General features: G+C 39.9%; 3 protein-coding genes across 6 annotated transcripts; all 3 read left to right on the top strand.

Annotated features, from left to right (window-relative positions):
- Positions 1-216: 216 nt before the first annotated feature.
- tp53i3 (tumor protein p53 inducible protein 3) lies at positions 217-4141 on the top strand. 2 transcript variants are annotated; one of them, XM_080750533.1, is made up of 8 exons: positions 267-306; positions 925-985; positions 1122-1272; positions 1507-1774; positions 2182-2394; positions 2612-2693; positions 2976-3090; positions 3695-4141. In XM_080750533.1, the coding sequence occupies exons 3-8, from the start codon at positions 1132-1134 to the stop codon at positions 3896-3898; spliced, it is 1023 nt and encodes a 340-aa protein (XP_080606659.1). In that variant the 5' UTR covers positions 267-306; positions 925-985; positions 1122-1131; the 3' UTR covers positions 3899-4141. The 2 variants fall into 2 exon arrangements, with proteins under 2 accessions (XP_080606658.1, XP_080606659.1); XM_080750532.1 differs by lacking the exon at positions 925-985 and having other exon boundaries at positions 217-306.
- A 1082-nt stretch (positions 4142-5223) lies between these two features.
- dnajc5gb (DnaJ (Hsp40) homolog, subfamily C, member 5 gamma b) lies at positions 5224-13172 on the top strand. 3 transcript variants are annotated; one of them, XM_080750137.1, is made up of 7 exons: positions 5224-5366; positions 5554-5628; positions 6019-6147; positions 6238-6451; positions 7210-7363; positions 9561-9620; positions 10586-13172. In XM_080750137.1, the coding sequence occupies exons 3-7, from the start codon at positions 6035-6037 to the stop codon at positions 10690-10692; spliced, it is 648 nt and encodes a 215-aa protein (XP_080606263.1). In that variant the 5' UTR covers positions 5224-5366; positions 5554-5628; positions 6019-6034; the 3' UTR covers positions 10693-13172. The 3 variants fall into 3 exon arrangements, with proteins under 3 accessions (XP_080606263.1, XP_080606264.1, XP_080606265.1); XM_080750138.1 differs by having other exon boundaries at positions 5224-5362; XM_080750139.1 differs by lacking the exon at positions 9561-9620.
- Positions 13173-13903: 731 nt separating this feature from the next.
- On the top strand, positions 13904-19113 carry LOC308306112 (proton-coupled zinc antiporter SLC30A2-like; the record flags this gene model as incomplete). Its single annotated transcript, XM_080751012.1, has 8 exons — positions 13904-13908; positions 14985-15196; positions 16030-16176; positions 16413-16566; positions 16876-17065; positions 17881-17986; positions 18143-18277; positions 18968-19113. 8 exons carry the CDS (start codon positions 13904-13906, stop codon positions 19111-19113), a joined length of 1095 nt encoding a protein of 364 aa, XP_080607138.1.
- Positions 19114-19470: the final 357 nt, after the last annotated feature.

Raw genomic sequence — 19470 nt, forward strand, 5'->3', positions numbered from 1 at the left:
ATTTAATACATTTGTTTTCAAAAGCCAACCCTATCAGTGCATGTCACGTTTTTCAATTTAAGCATAATTCCAAATTAGGGTTAATTAGCATAATGGCATTTTGAACATGAACTTATTTTAAAAGAAAATAATTGTGTTTAAGGTAGGCTATGTTCGTTAGGCTAGCCCTTTAAATGCCACCCGTGATGTAGTCAGAAAACCACCCCCTTTTGGACATTCCTTTCCGTTTGGTAAATTCATTGTGTAACTTGGGGTTCACTTCAGCATATCATGAGCAAAGTGAAACCCCAATGCTGAATTCTGTTGGTAAGTTCTCTTGCATCACACTACAGCCAGTGATAAGACAACGTAGCCTAAAGATTAGTTGCAGTTGAAACGTTTAGAGCTGTGTAAAGTAAACGTATGACATTGTTGAGCGGTTATAGTGCAGTTTGTGTGACTTTTACCCCGTCATGATTAAATAACACCTTGAGTTGTTCGAGACAGTAACTTTAGCATTAAGCAACATTGGTGTACTGTAAATGCTAGCGCTAGTAGGCCCACGATCAGAATGTCAGCTCAAAAATGCAATAATTAAAATTGCACTTTTGATTGAGCCCATACATGTGCGCGTACATGAATGGCCGCGCGCGTGCACGAAGAACGTGCATTGATTTGGCCACCCTAAATAAATCATCACTGCATACATCCATATTATATTATGACTCCCAAACTGCAATATCCTGGGATGCGCAAGCTGCCTCTAGGGGCCGGGGGTGCAGTGCATGCATTAAAGTTCAGCCCCTTTACTAAAAAGTCCTTTACTTGACCCTTGACCCTAAATTGATTCTGACCCATTCAGGCACATGCATTTGGGTCCCCATCCAGAATCAATGGGGGTAAATTGACTGTCAAATTCTTATTTATTTTTTTATTTTTCCTTAGGAATGCGATGAATACAAAAAAATACTCCATGGATTCATTTTTGGGGTGAACTAGTGCAATGGTGCTGCTGCTGTTGTAATAATTTGACATTTTACTGAACCAAATAGGAGAAATCTCCCTTCACCTCAGAGCAAACTTTAAATTAATGCTATACCCTAATACCTGCTTAAAAGTACCTTTTTATTTGAATGTCTTAGATTTACAGACATGATGTTGGCAGTATGTGTAGATGTCCCAGGAGATCCAGATAATCTCATCCTGCGGAATGTTCCAAGACCTCAACCCAAATATGGACAAGTTCTTATTAGAGTCCATGCAACTGCCCTCAACAGGGCAGATTTACTGCAGGTACAGTACAGTAACTACAGTTGCACATGTGCAACTAGAGTGAAGATGTGTTCAGTGCAGATTCTCAACTACTGCTAGTGTTTTGGCAGATTGTTTAAGTGGTTGGTTCCCTCAGGATGGTGTGTTAATAGCCTAATCACTTTTTTAAGAACAACATTTTATATCTTACAGATGGGTGGAGGAACTCAAACCTTTGTGAACCACTGACTAATACTAATTTCCGAATTAATTTAGAGACGAGGTCTTTATCCTGCTCCCCCGGGTGAAAGTGATATCATAGGCTTGGAAGTGGCAGGTACAGTGGCTGATGTGGGCCCCGGGGTGAGAGCTGGCTGGGAGCCAGAGGACAGAGTCATGGCCTTGCTGTCTGGAGGAGGGTACGCAGGATATGTTGCTGTTCCTGAAGAGCTGCTCATGACTGTTCCCCCTCACCTCAGTCTTTCCCAGGCTGCTGCAATACCAGAGGCTTGGCTTACTGCGTTTCAGCTGTTACACCTCATAGGTATGAAATTACATAAGTCATGTTGTTATATGTACAGATTCAGAAGTAAGAAATAAGGCATAGCCTACTGTAAACCCTCTATACGTTATTACTTGCTCAATACAAACTCACAACATGTGTGCTTGTATATCTGCTATTTTTGGCAAATGTTCCCCCCTGAATAGGGTTGCTATAGGGTTCAAGTGGTTAAATATATGCGTTTTAGGCATGTAGCTAATGGCACTGTTTTCCAGAGTGTCTTACAACTTCAGCAGAAGAATAAACATTTCCTAGATTACTAACATAAGATTCTATTCTATACAATTATATAATTCTAATTCCAAGAGAGATGTGACAGTAAAACAGCACGAGAGCAAGGGACAGGTTCAGAGGTATAAGTGTGAGTTTGGGTGTCCTGTCCTCATCAGCCCAAGTGAAGGAAGGAGAGGTGGTGCTGGTGCATGCTGGAGCGAGCGGAGTTGGAACAGCAGCTGTTCAGCTGGCTCGACTGGCCAGGGCCATTCCCATTGTTACGGCAGGGAGTCCAGAGAAACTGAAGATGGCTGAGAACCTGGGGGCAGCAACAGGGTTCAACTACAAAGAGGAGGACTTTGCAGAGAAAGTTCTTGATTATACAAAAGGTGAATTATGCTCAGCCCCTTTACTTGATAAATCTGTTTTATTTGGTCCTCAAACATTAGTGCTGGAAGTACCCTGTACAATCCTGAATGTTCATTTAAATCTTATGGGTATAAAGCCCATTTTTTATGTCAAATTTCAGTCCCCCTTTCAAACAACTGAGAGAGAGTATGCAAGATGAATGACTTGAGTTGTGCAACCACACTTTTAACTTCACAGGCAGAGGCGCAAACGTCATTCTTGACTGCATCGGTGGAAGCTGCTGGGTGAAAAATGTGAGCTGTTTAGCCACGGATGGAAGGTGGGCAGTGGTGAATACTGAATAGTAACAAAGTACATTTAGGCCTACTTGAGTACTGCACTTAAATTATTTGGAGTATTTGTATTTTTAATTATTTTTTTGCAAGCACATGACTTTCATTTTCAAATAGAAAGTGTAACTTGTGTCTCGGCCAAATGTCTGGGGAGGCACTATTTGGATTCTAACTTAGAAAAATATATTATGAATGAACTATTTAAGTTGTATTTCAAAACGATTTCATATTCATTGGAGTATATAGTTATACTTTGTCCACCATTGCAGGTGGGTTCTGTATGGAACTATGGGAGGCAGGACGGTGGAGGGAGACCTGCTGGGAAAGCTGCTGTCCAAACGAGGCCAGCTCCTTACAAGCCTCCTCCGCTCTCGTAGCCTCCAGGTGAGAACTTTATCCACAAGTTTCCGCGGGAGTTTACTGGAGACTATCAGGACCAAACTTCCGGGTTTAACAGCAGACATACAAGCTCACGTCGCGTCGCAGATGCAACCCGTTGTGAGCTTGTAAATCGGCGGCGGAACCTCGGTGCAGACGTTTGCGCAATGCACTATGGGGCGTAGGAAACTCGTGGATAAAGTGGATAAAATCAACCACTGTACATCCCTCTTATAATCCTCACTAGGATTACAGTTAGCCCACAGTACATAGTCTGAGCACTATAGATTTTAACGTAATAGTTTCTATAATATTGGTGATCTGGTAATTGAAGGTTATTCAGCAGAAGAGCATGCATGTGATTGATAAACTTAATTGAAATCAAAAAAGGCATGCCAAAGTCACATTTATTTATAAAGAGGTCTGTTTCCCACAAAGAGCATGACACTATCTTGAGGACACAGTAGATTAATAAAAGTGTTATTGGGCATGTTTGTGTCTTTGTATGCCAGCTTCTAACCCTCTGAGAAATGGTCCATGATCATAATATCTGCCATAGTTACATTTTTAACTTGAAATTCATTGCAGCGCTACAATTCTCTTTTCACAGTACAAGGCAGAGCTGGTAAGGACTTTCTCACAGAACGCCTTACCTTTCTTCTCGGACCAGCCACCCACCCTCAGGCCTGTGATTGACAGCATGTTCAACCTAGAGGACATTGCTGATGCTCATAAGCACATGGAAGCCAACAGAAACATTGGGAAGATTGTCATTAATGTGACTCAACAGAATCAGAGCAAGCTCAGTCAGTGATGAAGTTATCTTTCCTCAATATTTCCTCAATAAGTTTCCTACTTCCTTCTACTACTATGAAAAACATTAGGCTGGTGTTTTATTATCTTGACTGTGTGAGTTCTCCATGACTGATCCATTGGGTGTCAATCTAGAAATTAAATGAAAACACAGGAGGGCCACCATGATATTATTGCAAACATACCGGTAATGTAATGTAATTATCATATCATTTAATAAATTTGTATATATATTTTTTGTTTACTTTGTTTCCAGTGATGTTTTTTTATGTGGCTATCATGTGCATGTAGTGCAGTGGTGTAAAGTAATTAAGTAATTAAGTACACTTAAAGGGGCACTCCACCACTTTTCAACCTATGTTCATATAATTGGTCCTCACTCAAAAATAGCTTTTTCCTTTTTTTTTTTCTCAGAGGAGGGCTGTGGGCAGGTCAGAAACCCATAGTCTTGTGACATCATCGATTGCCAATCCAGCTTATAGAAACTGCAGGCTTTCTATTCCTGAAAAGTTGCAATTTTAAAGTCGAAGCCATTGCTCTCGCGATAATAAAAATCTAAATATTTTTTTCAAAAATATTGATGATTTTTTTTTGGGGGAAAATGATGATGTCACAAGACGATGGATTCTGAACTTCCCACAGCTCTCCTAGGAGACTTGGACTGAGTAGAAAAAAATGGTGATATTTTATCATGAACATTAGTGAGGACCTATTATATGAAGACAGGTTGAAAAGTGGTGAACTACTCCTTTAAGTACAATTTTAGGTAGCCTATTTGCACTTTACTTATTTCCAATACTTTTGCTTCTACTCCACCACATCTCAGAATATTGTAGCCTACTTTTACGCCACTACATTTATTTGACAACTTTAGTTACTATAGTTAGTTTTAGATTTTTATTACTAAACATAATATTAACCACTTCAGCCTATAGCCTATGTTTATATATATATATATATATATACATTTTATACAGGACATTCTGCATAATGAGTACTTTGTACTTTTGGTACTTTATAAAGTACATTTTTATACCAATACTTTTGTAGGCTACTTTTACTCAAGTCAATTTTGAATACCAGACTTTTACTTGTAAATTATTTCTACATTGCAGTATTGACACCTTTTTTTTAACTAGGAAATATGTACCTTTTCCACCACTGATGTAGTGAAATGACATTAGGTAAAATAGCAGTTTGTTATTTTTGCATGCGGGCTCAAGGCGCAGTAGTGCGCACGCCAGATTTTTACCGATGACGAAACAGGATCTTCATTACTTTTTTTCCCGTTTGAAACTTCCTGCATAGATAGTGTGTGCGTGAAGCTGAAGTGAAACTTTATTTCTAACTGATAAATGATGTATCGGCTTTAGATCATGTACAGAACCTGAAGTCACTCTGCAGACAAGTTTCGGACTATTCTTCTACCACAGAGACAAACCCAAACCGTCAACATTATTTTAAAGTAGGTAAGATATCATATCGGAACTTCACTTATTGTGGTTTAACTTCCGTCTCATGCAACCAATTTATCCGTGTCGCTGTTGTGAAATGACCAGCCTGTAGCATACCGAACAAACATACAGAACTCATTAAAGGACCTATCTATTAGAGGGCGAGTTTTCTGGTATTCATCTATGATTTGTTAACTGGCAGGCATAGCATGTGTTGACTTCACCTGGACCACCACAGAGCACGCCAGCTCTGGCTTTTTCGCCCACAAACAATCAAGTAAGTATTTAAAGTCAACTTTATTTATAAAGCACCTTTCCAAACAATGTTACGAGGTACTGACTTGGCCCCTGGCCACGATATAAAACAAGGCACATGATAAATAAGAGCAATAAAACTTAAATGTTAAAAACAATGTTCCCATAGCTACGATTAAAAGGACCTCCTGACACTGACAGTTTAGTTCTGCAACGATCTATATCATACTTTTTGCGAGCTAGTAATGTTCTTGGCTTTGTCAAGATCAAATTGTGCAATTCAGGAAGTATTTTCAAGGTTAAGGATTTTTTTAATGTCACATGCACTTCCAATACTGCTGTGGGGCATTTGTGAAATTCTTGTTCAGAGACAAATCCTAACCCTTTAATGTTATGTTTCATAATGTCACAGCTAGCAACAATAAACCATGGCAGATCAAAACAGACCTCAACGCAAGATGTCCACAGCAGGGGACACTTTATACAAGATCTTGGGCTTGGAGAAGGGAGCATCCAATGAAGAGATCAAAAAGGCATATAGGTACTGAGAAGACCCCACACATAAAGAAATTCAACATTGCAGTGCTGTGCAGTGTTGCTTTAAGTTTCCTGTCTACACATTAATTTACAGGAAACTGGCATTGAGGCATCATCCTGATAAGAACCCAGACAATCCAGAAGCTGCTGAGAAGTTCAAGGAGATCAACAACGCCAACAGCATCCTCAGCGATGAGGACAAACGGAAGATCTATGATGAGTATGGCTCTATGGGCCTCTACGTGGCTGAGCAGTTTGGGGAGGAGAGTGTAAAATACTACTTCCTCATGTCCAAGTGTTGGTTCAAGGTGAGAATCCTGTAGTACTGTTACTGTAGACTATAGAGCAGGTTTTTCAGGCTAGTTTTCAAAGAAAGGGCATTCCACATTTTGATGACAGAGTAGTAGAATGAGAGATTTACCCATGTTTGTCCTATACTGGGCAGTACCATATTGTTAACAACCCCTCTTTGTGGCTGTGGGTGTCACTCACTTTGGAGAAGTAGTTAGTCAGGTGAGGGTATTGAGGGCGGTTACATCCCGCCACTCCGACATGTCTCCTTTCCGACATGTCTCCATTCCGACACTTAACCCTATCTCTAACCCTAAACTTAACCCCTATGGGAGTGTCGCCACTCCGACATAGAAGTCAATTTCAGAGTGGCGACATGTCGGAATGGAGAGAGGGCACTGCCTCTTTGACTATCTTAAAGGTAGGGTAAGTGATTAATTCAAAATAACAAATGGGTCTATGTTCTGATAGTACATACTTGTGCATCAAGCTGCCTCACCCTACAGAAACAGGAGATAGGCTCCTACTATGGGCCTTGGCAAGGCTTACTTACTTATAAGACAGGGTGGCACGCAGCTGTGCCATCCCAAACTAGCAAAGTGTGTTGGAATTAGGTGGTTCAAATGAAAGCAAGGACTGGAAGTTTGGACTTGGATATTGGAGTATACTTTTGTTTTGCTTGTTTTAAATTTAAAAAAATCTTAATTTTGAAAAGAAACAATGCGAATATAAAAATGCAAGCTCATCAATCTTTCTCTCTGTTGCTTCCTCTCAGACACTCGTGGTTTGCTGTAGTATTTTCACCTGCTGCTGCTGTTTCTGTTGCTGCTGTTTCTGCTGTGGGAGATGCAAGTCTCCAGAAGATGAGACAGACTACGTGTATATGGACGTGGATGACCTAGAGGCACAGGTCAGAGAACAGGATGGAGGTGAGTGAAGCCTGATTTATGCTTTTTGGTGCATTGAAAATGGCCAATCTACAAGCATACACCGCGTCGCTTTGAAACGCATTATGAGCTTGTTGATCTACAGAAAATACTAAAAAGTAAATAATAACAGTTTATAGATGCCGTCGCAGCAGTGACTCTGGGTAAAAATGTCCATTATTAAATCATTAAAGCCCCTTCCTCTACTTTCTGGACACCTTTGACTGCGTGGTCACGGAAATGTGAATACCCCCCAGATTCAGCACCCTCCGAACAGCCATTCGCATTAGGGGTGTGAAAGAATATTCTTTATTCGAATATTCGTTCGAATGTTAACAATAAAAGAATATTCGAAAGTAAAATCTTGAGCTTCGAATTAATTTATATTTAATAAAAAAAAATCTACCGCACTTCTCGCGAGATTCTGGGCGCATGGAACGTTAAAAGGTCCCTGGTCTCGCAAGGCAGAAGTCTCCATTAGCTGCTGCAAAAGTGGGCTGATCTACAAGTCCACAATGCGTCGCTGATCCAATACGCTGTGGGCTTGTACATTAAGGGTGCCTATTTAGCAACACCGTCATACAGCGAAGAATAAACCTCCAGCTGCTTAACTTTCCATTCACACTGTCACTGCATGGCCGTCGTCCGCTCCGCGCAGGGGAGGGGAGCTCTCTCCATTCCGACGGTGGAGAGATGCACTCGCCTTGCAGTGCTTTTAAACTTGATTCAGAATGATTAACGAGTCTATCTGAAACGGGCGACGCATTTGGTAGTGACGGGAAGCCGGACAACGAGACTTCTCCACCGAAAAACACAAAGCATGGATTTCTTCTCTCACGAGTTATTCTCCCCGCACGCAGCCACGGTAAAACTCCCTCCGTCACACTCTTGTAGAAGTTGTAGACTACCTAATTTGGTTCAAACCAAAACATACTCCATTGGTGTGATTATAATTGCTCGTTTCATGTCGTGGCTGTTCCAACTCTCCATCACAGGCTGCTGCTGTGAGTGTGACGCTTCGCAACGACGATGCTATGCTGGCAGCTGCGTGCACACAGACATCAAACGGGGCTTGAGCCCCTGCCCTTTTAAGAGAGAATTGTCCGCCAAAATGCCCTTTTAGAAATGTCAGCCCCTGCCTCTCTTAACATTCTTTGCACGGCACGTCCCTCAACGCGGACCTGGCTGCACGACCGCGACTGTCTCTACAGTTTACAGTTTAGGCATTTTAGCAGATGCTTTTAATCCAAAGCGATTTACAATAAGCAGATAACACATCACAATAATAAACACGTTAATATGTCAGTACACCAACAGCAATATAACAATGCAAATAAAATAAATAATTAAAGAAAAAGGTTTCTTAAAAAAAAAGAAAAAAAAAAGATTAGAATAAACAGCTTCGAATTGCGAATGCTTCGAATTATTCGATATTTTCGAATATTCGAATTTATTCGAATCAACGGTGGATTTTCGGCCGAATATTCGAATGCTATTTTTGGCACATTTTCACAGCCCTAATTCGCATTGACTATAATTGATTACAATTCAAACCGCTGTCAAAACATTGTTTTTTTGCCAAGTCAAATGAGAAGCACATTTAAGACAGGTCAAGTATTACATTGTACAGTGATGGCACATAAGACTGATTAGTGTGGTTGCTATAGGCAACACACCACTAGGTCTGAGAACTTTTATGCCAGCTAAAAGGGCCCTATACAGACGGGCAGTGGTTGCCGCAGGGGCTCCCGCTAGGATCAGCGGGGACCGCGCTGCGGTGATACACACACGTACGCATGCACGAACGAGCACGCGTGCGGTGATTTCCCATTGGAAATGAATTACGAGGACGCGGTGACCGCGTACTGTCTGGAACCCCCTAAAGTGAGCCTGTTTTTTGTTAACCTTTTTATTTTTTCTTATTTAATTTCTTATGAATTCTTTACATTTGGCATAGGACTGGACCAAGTTTTCTTTTATTGCATACATGAGAATCCAGATTTTCTGGTTAGATAGAAGAAGAAAAAAGGACAGAAGAAACAGATACATGATGATGAGGGACCGGAAACATGGCTACCCTGATAAGAGTACAGAATTCAGACGGCATTATTTGATGCAACATTTAAATACTAATTTATATTCTCACAGTGATTTAGTTCAGAAACGGCAATTTCACTCTGTGTACTATTTTGTCTCACAGCCGGTGACACTAGGCCTATAGTGATTCAGCCGAGTCCTAATACTACCTATGACAATTCAGGTGAAGTTTGTTGACCTGCTTCTTAGCAGATTGGTATAAAGAGAGAATGGCCAAAGTCCAAAATACTTGATTGTCATGTTACTCATGTAGACATCCCATGTTCCTGGAACATTGACGCATTATACAGAGAGCATTTTTGACAACATACTGTATAGCCATTTGCCATTGTAAAAGAATGGCAAAATTCGCGCCACCCAGGTCCGCGACCCAGTGCCACTCTCTTTACACTATTCTGGTTTGTCGTCTCTGTGATTTGCGTAACTAACAAAGGCACCTCAAGTGATATTTCACCAATATTGGTGCATATGAGGATCAGTCATCAACAACACTCAAAATGTAATATATATTTTTTAACGAATAAGATATTTTATAACACGTAATTTTGCATTTAGACAGAAAAACAGCTGGATAGAAAATATGGAGAATGTGACACCGGAACCCCAGCTTATCTGTGTCTGAAGTCTTTTGGACAGGAGCTGAAAATTGTGCTACCAACATGAAATATCACTTTAGCTCTCTTACATTGTGGCTTATTAATCCTCTTTGTGAAAGTCATGGATCAAATTAATGTACAATACTAACCAATATTTGTCTTGTTTCGCATATTAGTTATGCCTAATGGTGTTTAACAGCTTATCTATTTGCCAATATTTGTCTTGTTTCACATTTGTAAAAAATGTCTGGACCTATAACCATCCTCGCTATCCTCACTGCTGGATTGAACATGCATTATTCTTTTCTCCTATTGAAATAATGTTTGGTTATCAATTGGGAATTGTAACTTAAATGTTTGTATACAGTATTTGACGCATTAGAGATTATACTCTACCTAAACAGAGATTATATTCTACCTAAACAGAACCAATCATTTGGCTTTATGCTAATATAATTATAGCTTTAACGTTTTAGATAATGCATTTCCGAGGTGACTGGTTTTATTCACATTTCACTGCATCCTCCTGCAGGTGAGACTGTGCCAATTGTGATCCAGCCCCACTCTACAGCCAATGGCAATTCAGGGCCTTCTGGCTCTTATGGTGCTGCAGCCTCCCACCTTGCAACAGAAGAATAAGTGAGTGGTTCTCTAGGTAACCAGAATGCTACTCTAGTACAATCAAACCAGACACAATCACCAAGTCCTTAAGTGATTAACCTTGTTTCTGGTTGGTCATGGGTTTGAATGCTGTTCTTATATCACAGTTCTGAATGTTCTTTATTTCTCCAAAGACTGCAGTTGCTTTTAAAATGTACTTGTCATAGGGTATTTGTTTACAGGAGTAAAGCGGATTTTGATTGTGCTATTATGTCTTTACAATACGTGGCAAGTCTTTCTTGATGCTAGGGGTTATCTTTGCTTTGATCAAAAATGTAGGCTATTTATTTAATCTAATTATGTTTATAATTGCCTTTCTTTTTTTTCTGGGTAAATTATGTTGCACATTTAAGAAATGACGAAAGCCCGTTGAGCAAATACTGATGAATTCTTGAGTTAAACATTACCACTGTCATGTCAGGCCCTTTTGGCACATTCAAGCCAAGTCCTTACAATTTTATAATCTCTTGATTAAATGTATCACTATGGTCTGGGACAAATTAATAGAGACCATGGGGTGAGGTACTCATATCCATTTACAGCAGATACAGTAAAACCAAAGGTGCTCATAGACACATACTGAGAAGAGTTAAAACTGGTAGTAAACCAGATATAGTATACATGTGAGGTACACACTTAAATTAAACATCCAAACCACTTATTTCTTACATTGTTCTAAAGAATTTTTTACTACCCTGGGATCATGGATGATTAACCTACCGGTATGTCTGCTTTGTCAGATTTGTTTGACAGAAGAAGTAGAATTTTAGAATCAGTAGAAATTTTGAGACTGATAGACTTGTAGCATTACTAGCAAATGAGTTCTATCCATATGAAACAAATGTCTTGTCTCTGTCTATAAGGATCTATTTGCTTATCAAAGTCTATATCAAATATCTAAGACTAACACACAAACATGACGCATCTCTATTGGCAACAAGATGCACACAAATTGAGAAACTTTACTCCAGTCATAGATTTCCAATGCTTTATTTCCCTATGAACCCAATTTAAACTGCCTTGTATGATATTGTCGCATGCCAAAATAGTAGATCTGCAAGCGCATTTTGAAATTGCTTTTTGCATTTTGGTCTGCTAATTTTGGCGCACCACATCATTGTATATGGAGTATAAATTAAGCAATAGGGTTTTGCAGAAGTTCTGTGGTTAACTTAAGCCTAACATTTTATTCTAATCTACAACATTAATGACACCTGTCTCAAGCCTTTATTTTGTTCATTTATCCCAAACCCAATGCAAAAACCCCTTTGGAAATCTTTGGTGGGAGTAATGTTGCATGAACTTGACTGCTAAAGCTGTATCATGTTTGAGTATTTTAGTCTTTATCGTTCGGGCATCACAACAGTAGCTGTTCATCAATGTGTCTGATTGATGGTTACTTTTTGAGGGGCAGTCAACTTAGAATTTGTTTAATGGAGTTTTCTTTTTCTTTTAAGAATAGCTAATGCCAACAGCTCTACTTTGCCCTACAACATGCAACAGCACATGGATCTTAGTTGGTTTTATACTGGTAAAATTTCAATAACTCAGTTACTCCTCTGTGTCAGAGAGCATAACTGAAGAGCCATTTTGCGTGGTAGAGGGAGCCAGACAATTATTTAAAGAAGCTCTCTTTGAACGGTGATACTCTCGCTCCATAGTGTGAGAGAGGTTTTATATTGGCTGTATCTACAGTCTTGTGAAATTATGGTGAAGATGGGAATTGTGTACAGTATATATTTTTCATTCTGTTTCACTGCGGACTATGTGTTTAGCCTTTATTAAAATACAACCCAACATAATGGTGTGTATTAATTTGATATACATTTTTTAGTTTGACTTTGTATAGAGATACAGAGACCTGGGTCAGTAGACCATGTTAACCAGGCAGCCATTTTGCACTTAACAGTACATCATACATTGTCAGAGTGGGGTTTCCCTGCCTCTAGTTAGTATGACATAAAAGAATGGCTGGCATGTTTGGATAGTATTTGCAAGTAACTGTTGGGACTTATTTAAAAGATTTGTTTGCTTCATTGAAACCATAACGACAATGACTGAAAACACTAATTCATAGAAATATTTTATTTTTAAGTAATTTAATACACTGATCTGAAACCAAAACTTGACTTGACAGTCTGAATGGTCCTGATGCAGTAAACCAACCTGTATGATCCAACAAATCCTAAAAGTTATTTGCAAAATCTATTTGACCTATGTTTAGTTTTGTCTTGGTCAGTGAGTCATGTTGTTTATGAAAATTCTGCAGTGAATTCAAGTTGTATAAAAAGTTATTTTCTTTTCCATGATTGTTTATGACTACAGTTCTTGTTCTTGATAGATATTATGAACTGGTTTTATTTTTATTACATTGTCAAACTGTGTGATATTTTAAACTGTCTTTTTGATCAAAGATTAACACGAAATAGGCTTTTTTGCTTTCAAGAACATTCCCAGAAATGATAACATTTCAAACTGAAACTAATCTTTCCTGTCAGTTTTTACTTTGGTTACGGTACTTGTGTGCGTGTGTACATGATCAAATAAAGTTGAGGAAATACACTGCATGAGGTTTCTTCTTTCAAGAAGTACCCATATACTGTATGCGAGTGCGCGATCACATGCGCACACACACACACACACACACAGTGTACACAAACATTTCAGACATTAATTATACTGTTTTATTACCTACAAATTCAATTGTTCATGATATTTGTAGGCATTTGCCACATTTGCTTTATGGATACTGAATTTAAGTTGTGCGATAATCAGTGCATGAACTGGCCGAGCCAGCAGGGGGCCCTTATTATTCCTTAAAAAAGGTGAATGAAGGGGCATGGTGGCGCAGTCTGTAGCGCTGTCCTCACAGCTAGGAAGTCCTGGGTTCGACTCCTGCTGGGGGCGTGTTCTCTCCCCTGAGTCAGTGCCCATACCTTAGGTGGGGTTGGCAAAAGGGCCTTTCTGTGTGGAGTTTGCATGTTCTCCCCGTGTCACCTAGAGTAGTTACCCTCACAAAAAACATGCAGTTATCCTGGTCTCTAAAATGCCTCCCCTTGCCAGCCGGGGGGCCTGATGGAGGGGAAAGGAACTGGTTGGAACGTGTTCCTTCCACAGGCTACGTCCAACCGTGGAAACTCCCCATCAGGTGAAAAGAAGTGGCTTGGACCCCTCGTGCTTTGAAGGAAGCATGAGGTCAGTCCCTAGGTTGGCAGACGGAGTGTAGTGCCCAGGGTTACATTAGACAATTGCACTGGATGAAAGAAATGGGTTGTAAAAAGTGTGGGATAAAACTGTAATATAGGGAGAAAAAAAGGGATGAAAGTACAGGTCTGGCTGAAGTCTTAAGCTCCTGTTTACTAAAGTGGCTGAATTGATTTGTTTTGTATTTTTTTATTCAAGATTAATTCATGTTCATATTGAAGCTAGATCTAAGTACTTAATTTACTTTATTAAACTTTATTAAAACCATATTAGAATAATCAGGAACCAATTTATTTAATATAATGAAATGATTTTATTGCAGAGATGCAGGATAATACAGGGCAAGATTTGAAAGGGAATGGTGTCTAATTTAATAGAAAAAACTTTTTCCCTAAGGCCTACACAAATGATTTTATATTAAAAGCAAAAAAATAATCCTAATTTCTTCCAACAGGATTTGGTTTTGTAATTTTCACCTGCAGTGTGAGCCCATGTAACTGTTGATTCATGTCTTGTCATTGGCTCTTTGCAGCCCCAGCTCCCCACCCCTCGCGGAGCCAAGGCCACAGCCTTGCTTCTGTAAGTGTACACCTTTTAGACCGTGCCAGATTTGTTAAGCTTGAAAAGCTTTATAGGAGCTTTAAAGGGGCCAACCTTAAGCAGGTTGCATGGGAAAATCGATTCCTATGCGATGCAACATAAGATTTGGAAATATCAATGGATTTGGAGAAACACCCTCTCACTGAGGATTATTCTTCAGCTGATTCAATACCTCTCATAAGGTTGGTATGTTTTCATAAATAGAGGTGATTTGGTTGTGTGCAGGGTTTTGATTTAGATTTAAAGATGAATGTATGGGGATCTGAAATGTTCCCCAGATCTTATATCCATTTGTTTTGGGATTGTCTATTTGGGCACTTTTACTATTCAGGGTTTGAATAGAATTGTGTGCGTACTCATGGTAAATCACAATTTGTGGGCAAGGAAACATGACGTGGCTTATCACATAACACTTCTATTCACTTCTATGAGAACCATGTAACCTTACAGGTTTTCTTTTCCCTCAGGCCATATCAGGACATTGTGGGGAGAAATGACTCTCCTTCTACAGAGAACAGTGACAGTGTATCTAGCTGTGACAATGTAAGGCAGTCTCATGGACATTGCCATGAAAACGACACAGTGTCATTAATGGAAAGCCATGAGAAGCGCTTGGCCAAAAGGAGGCTTATTATGGCCTGTTTTGTCAGCCTGTTCTTTATGGTAGGAGAAATGATTGGTAAGATTAAACTCATTAAAAATTACTTCACATCATTTCAAGTTACTCACCACACTGCCCACTACAGAGAAGACATATAGATGGAATATAGAACAGAACAGATGTATCTACTAGTGACGTGTACTATCCCTTTCTACTGAATGTGTTGTGGAAGAATTCTGGATCAATCAGAATTTTGAGGCAAGCAGAGTAGGAAGTAGTAGTTCTCTACTAAAAGCAGTTCTCAAAACCATGGTTATACAAAAAGATAAGATGGGAGTTTCAAGCTGTAGCCCATTCATAATAAATGCATTCCAGGCCAGTATGTACTGGTGACTTTGTTCTATAATATTGAGATTGTGGACAAAAGGCCAAGGATGAATAGCATCTTCATGTCAAAGTTTCTCACAAAACAGCTATTTACACAGACTACCTATTATATTATTATAAATTATTTCCCAGTGGTAAATAAAGCGGGTTAACTATGACCTCCAGTCAGTGGGTTAACTATGACCTCTAGTCAGTGATCAGTATTTGACAACCAACTCCTTTGGGGTAATCTTTTGTCACTAAAATGTATGTCTCTTCTATTGACATACATTATTTTCAATAACTTTCGTCAGTTTGATGGAATAAAAAAAAATGGTGGTTCAAGATGTTTAGGAGCGTTTATCCTTCTATACACACTGTACCATGTGCCAGTTTATACTGCTAATACGTCACCAAAACACACCTCTTTACATTGCTTTTGAAGACCTTTGTGATTCTGATGACATAATTTCAGTTTTCCCTTTTGATGGAGCTGCTAAATTAATTGTTTTCCTGGTGTTCTGACATTGTTCCGTCCTATGCAGGTGGCTATGCAGCACACAGTCTGGCCATAATGACAGATGCAGCACATCTACTGACAGATTTTGGCAGCATTATGATCAGTCTATTTTCTCTGTGGATTTCATCCAAACCCCCCACAAAAAACATGACCTTTGGCTGGCATCGTGCAGGTTTGCTCAAAAGACCAAGAATTACCAAGTGATTTACATGTTTGTAAACCACAAACATTGTACAGTCCATTTATTATTATTATTTTTTTTTTTCATTGAGATACCAAGTCCACCGCAATCTTAGCACATTATCTTTGCATCCCATTGTTTTATTATTGAATTTATAAATTGCTTTTGTATGTGGTCTTGTATGCAGGTGCCAATGACTAAACTTAAACATTTAACTCAAAATGCAGAGATTCTTGGAGCATTGCTGTCACTTCTGTCCATTTGGGCTGTGACCGGTGTGCTGGTGTTCGTAGCCACACAGAGGATCATGAATGACGATTATGAGATCCACAGTTACATCATGGTCATCACTTCAGGCTGTGCTGTGGGTGTCAACATCCTGTAAGTGTGTGAGGTCACTCGCTTGTAATTGTTAGGGGCATTTCAGCCATAACACATCCAGGCAGTATTTTGTCCTTGTCTCCTTTTATACTTTCTCGTACGACTGTGTTATGACTTTCAGTTGAACATCACTTATATTCGGTGAGCGACATACAGTAGCTGTAGTATACATTAGGCTTTCTCCAAGAGATTTTCATTCCAGGCTGTAATTTGATGTAATATTTGTCTGTAATTTTGCTTGTCAAGCTCAATTCAAGTGTATAGCAACTAGTATGCATTCTAAAAATAGGCTTTCATTTGTTTATTCAGAATGGCTCTGATCCTCCACCAGTCTGGAAGCTCACATGGTCACAGCCATGGCTTTTCCAATAGCCAACCTAAAAGAGAGCACAGCCACTCCCATGGCAATACCAGTGTGAGGGCAGCTTTCATCCATGTTATAGGGGACCTGTTGCAGAGTATCGGGGTGCTGCTGGCTGCCATCACCATACACTTTTGGGTCAGTCCAAAGGGAAGCATGGGACACGATCTCTGTTATAGAGTGGGACATAATAAGAAAATCAGCTATGGTGGGGTATCAGTATCAGGTTCCCCTTTAACTCCCTGGATCAGTTGAATCTGATATTAACACGTTGCAGTCCGAAATAGAATGGTGGTTGGTGGATTAGCCGTGGGATTTCTGTTATTGTATTGTGATCTGAGACATAATATTATGTTTATAAACACGAGCCCGCCGCCCCTCCATCTCCGACAGCGGCGTTGTTATTCTTTTTTTTTTTCCCCCCAGGGCGGTAGCTCACCATGTTTTTCTCGATCTCCGTTGGGATAGAGTGGGCGTTTTGGCCGATCGGCGATGTCTCCGTGCGTTTCGCGTGCGCGATCCATTCACGTAAATGTCCCCGCAAACAATCCATGTGTGATTGAAGAACAACACCGAGAAGTTTCGCCTGCATAGCTGCAAACATGGCTGCAGCAGAAGCCAGTGTCTGCAAACAGCAAACAAATGGCTGGGAGAGCTGCTTGGACAAGGATGGGTCCATGACGTCACCTCTGCTTCATGTACGGCCTGGGTGAGCTATGAATGCTCGAGTGAGGGCCAGGGAAGGCTAGACGATCGCCGATTTTCGGATCAAAATCTTTTATAACGGTTTTAAAGACAAAGTCCGGTTAAGTGCGACGTGGCTGAGGGGACCTGGGGGGAAGTCCGATATAAGACGGTTTTAACATTGGGGGGCTCCCCTTGGCTTGGAAGGTGTTAAAAGCTACCCTAATGCCTAATCTCACTAATGTGTGCTTTTTCTGTATGATCCACAGCCCGAGTTCAAAATAGCTGATCCTCTTTGCACCTTCCTGTTTTCTCTTCTTGTTCTGGGAACCACGTTCAAAATCTTAAAGGATATTTTAAGAATTCTCATGGAAGGTAAAACCATATCTCCAGTGTGGCAACATTATAATAAGTACATTATGTATTTGTATTGTCTCATGGTGTTATGTCCTGTCATTGTAGCCTTCATGTCAACTAAATCAACACGTAATTTCTTCCCCATATATGTTAAAGTATTATTTGTCCCAACAGGTGCCCCTAAAGATACAAACATTGACACTGTGAGAGCGTTGCTGTTATCTGTACGAGGTGTCAAGGCTACACACAATCTGCACATGTGGGGGCTCAGTATGAGCCATTCGTTGCTGTCTGTCCACGTGGCCATAGGTAAACTCACAGCAGAAACATCCCTATCAGTTTCTATTTTAGGCGAAGAAGCCGTGAGTTACAGAGTAGTCTCTGGCTTTTGGATTAACAATAACATCTCTGTTAAGAATTACCATAAACATTCATAACATTCAAGTATACTGTATTATACTATTACTTTAGTCTACTGCATTGGTGGGTAAATAAGTCTGGCCATGAGCTAAGTCGTTAAAAGGTGGGCCAAAACATACTGGAATCAGTGGCTAATTTAAGAATTGGATCTTGTAGCAGACCATCTTGTACAATAACTATGATAATAGGCCTATACTATAATAACTTGATATAGCTAATAAAGATTTGTGTTGTAACTGCACTCTGATAAGTGTGTGTGTGTGTGTGTGTGTGTGTGTGTGTGTGTGTGTGTGTGTGTGTGTGTGTGTGTGTGTGTGTGTGTAATCAAATGTTAGAGGTGTAAATAGAAAATTCTGACTTAATCATTTTATGCTGGCCACATCTTTGAATGTTGCACTTGAGGACATTTGGTTCTTTAAAAAGCTATAATTTCTTTTGTATACTTCGCTGCCAGGCCGGTTCTGGTCCACGGGCTGCCTATTGCCTACAACTGGTCTACTGTATATAAATGATAAATATAAAGCACAGTTTATTAGTTGGCCTATAACACAAAGCAAATGTTCTTTGTTTATTGCTCAGAGGAAGATGCCAACCCACAGATGATCCTCATGGAGTCAACAGATCTTCTCCGCTCTGAGTTTGGATTTTCCAGCATCACAGTCCAAGTGGAACATTTCTCAGACGACATGGTCTACTGCATACAGTGCCAAGACCTCACAGAGTGAACACTGATTGTGGCAAAAACCATTGACACTTTTTGGAAAGCCAGTGGAGTTTTTGTTTGTCTTTTAACACTCACTTACTGTTCAACCAAGGTGTGTTACTGCATGTAAGGATTACTGCATGTGCATGTGTAACCAAAGCCTGTAGCAATGTCTTATTATGAAGACTCACTGTATTAGAAATACAAGTAATTCGTTAATACAGGTCAATAACACCCTTGGTTTGAACATTGCTGCAACAATCATCATTAATCTATTTATTTACCAGTAAGACGCCTAAGGGAGAGAGCGCAGAGGGCGAGACCCCAGACGTGTCCGTGCGTGTCAGTATCTGTCTCTCAGTCCTTGTCCCCTTTTATG

This window comes from Nannobrachium achirus, assembly GCF_963921795.1.
Source record: "Nannobrachium achirus genome assembly, chromosome: 20".
Classification (NCBI taxonomy): Eukaryota; Metazoa; Chordata; class Actinopteri; order Myctophiformes; family Myctophidae; genus Nannobrachium; species Nannobrachium achirus.

Coding starts and splice junctions, on each gene's coding strand:
- tp53i3 (XM_080750532.1), top strand. CDS start 1,132: ATGATGTTGGCAGTATGTGTAGATGTCCCAGGAGATCCAGATAATCTC. Junction 2,395..2,611: donor AGTTCTTGATTATACAAAAG/GTGAATTATGCT, acceptor TTAACTTCACAG/GCAGAGGCGCAAACGTCATT. Junction 2,694..2,975: donor TGTTTAGCCACGGATGGAAG/GTGGGCAGTGGT, acceptor CCACCATTGCAG/GTGGGTTCTGTATGGAACTA.
- dnajc5gb (XM_080750137.1), top strand. CDS start 6,035: ATGGCAGATCAAAACAGACCTCAACGCAAGATGTCCACAGCAGGGGAC. Junction 6,148..6,237: donor GAGATCAAAAAGGCATATAG/GTACTGAGAAGA, acceptor ATTAATTTACAG/GAAACTGGCATTGAGGCATC. Junction 6,452..7,209: donor TGTCCAAGTGTTGGTTCAAG/GTGAGAATCCTG, acceptor GCTTCCTCTCAG/ACACTCGTGGTTTGCTGTAG.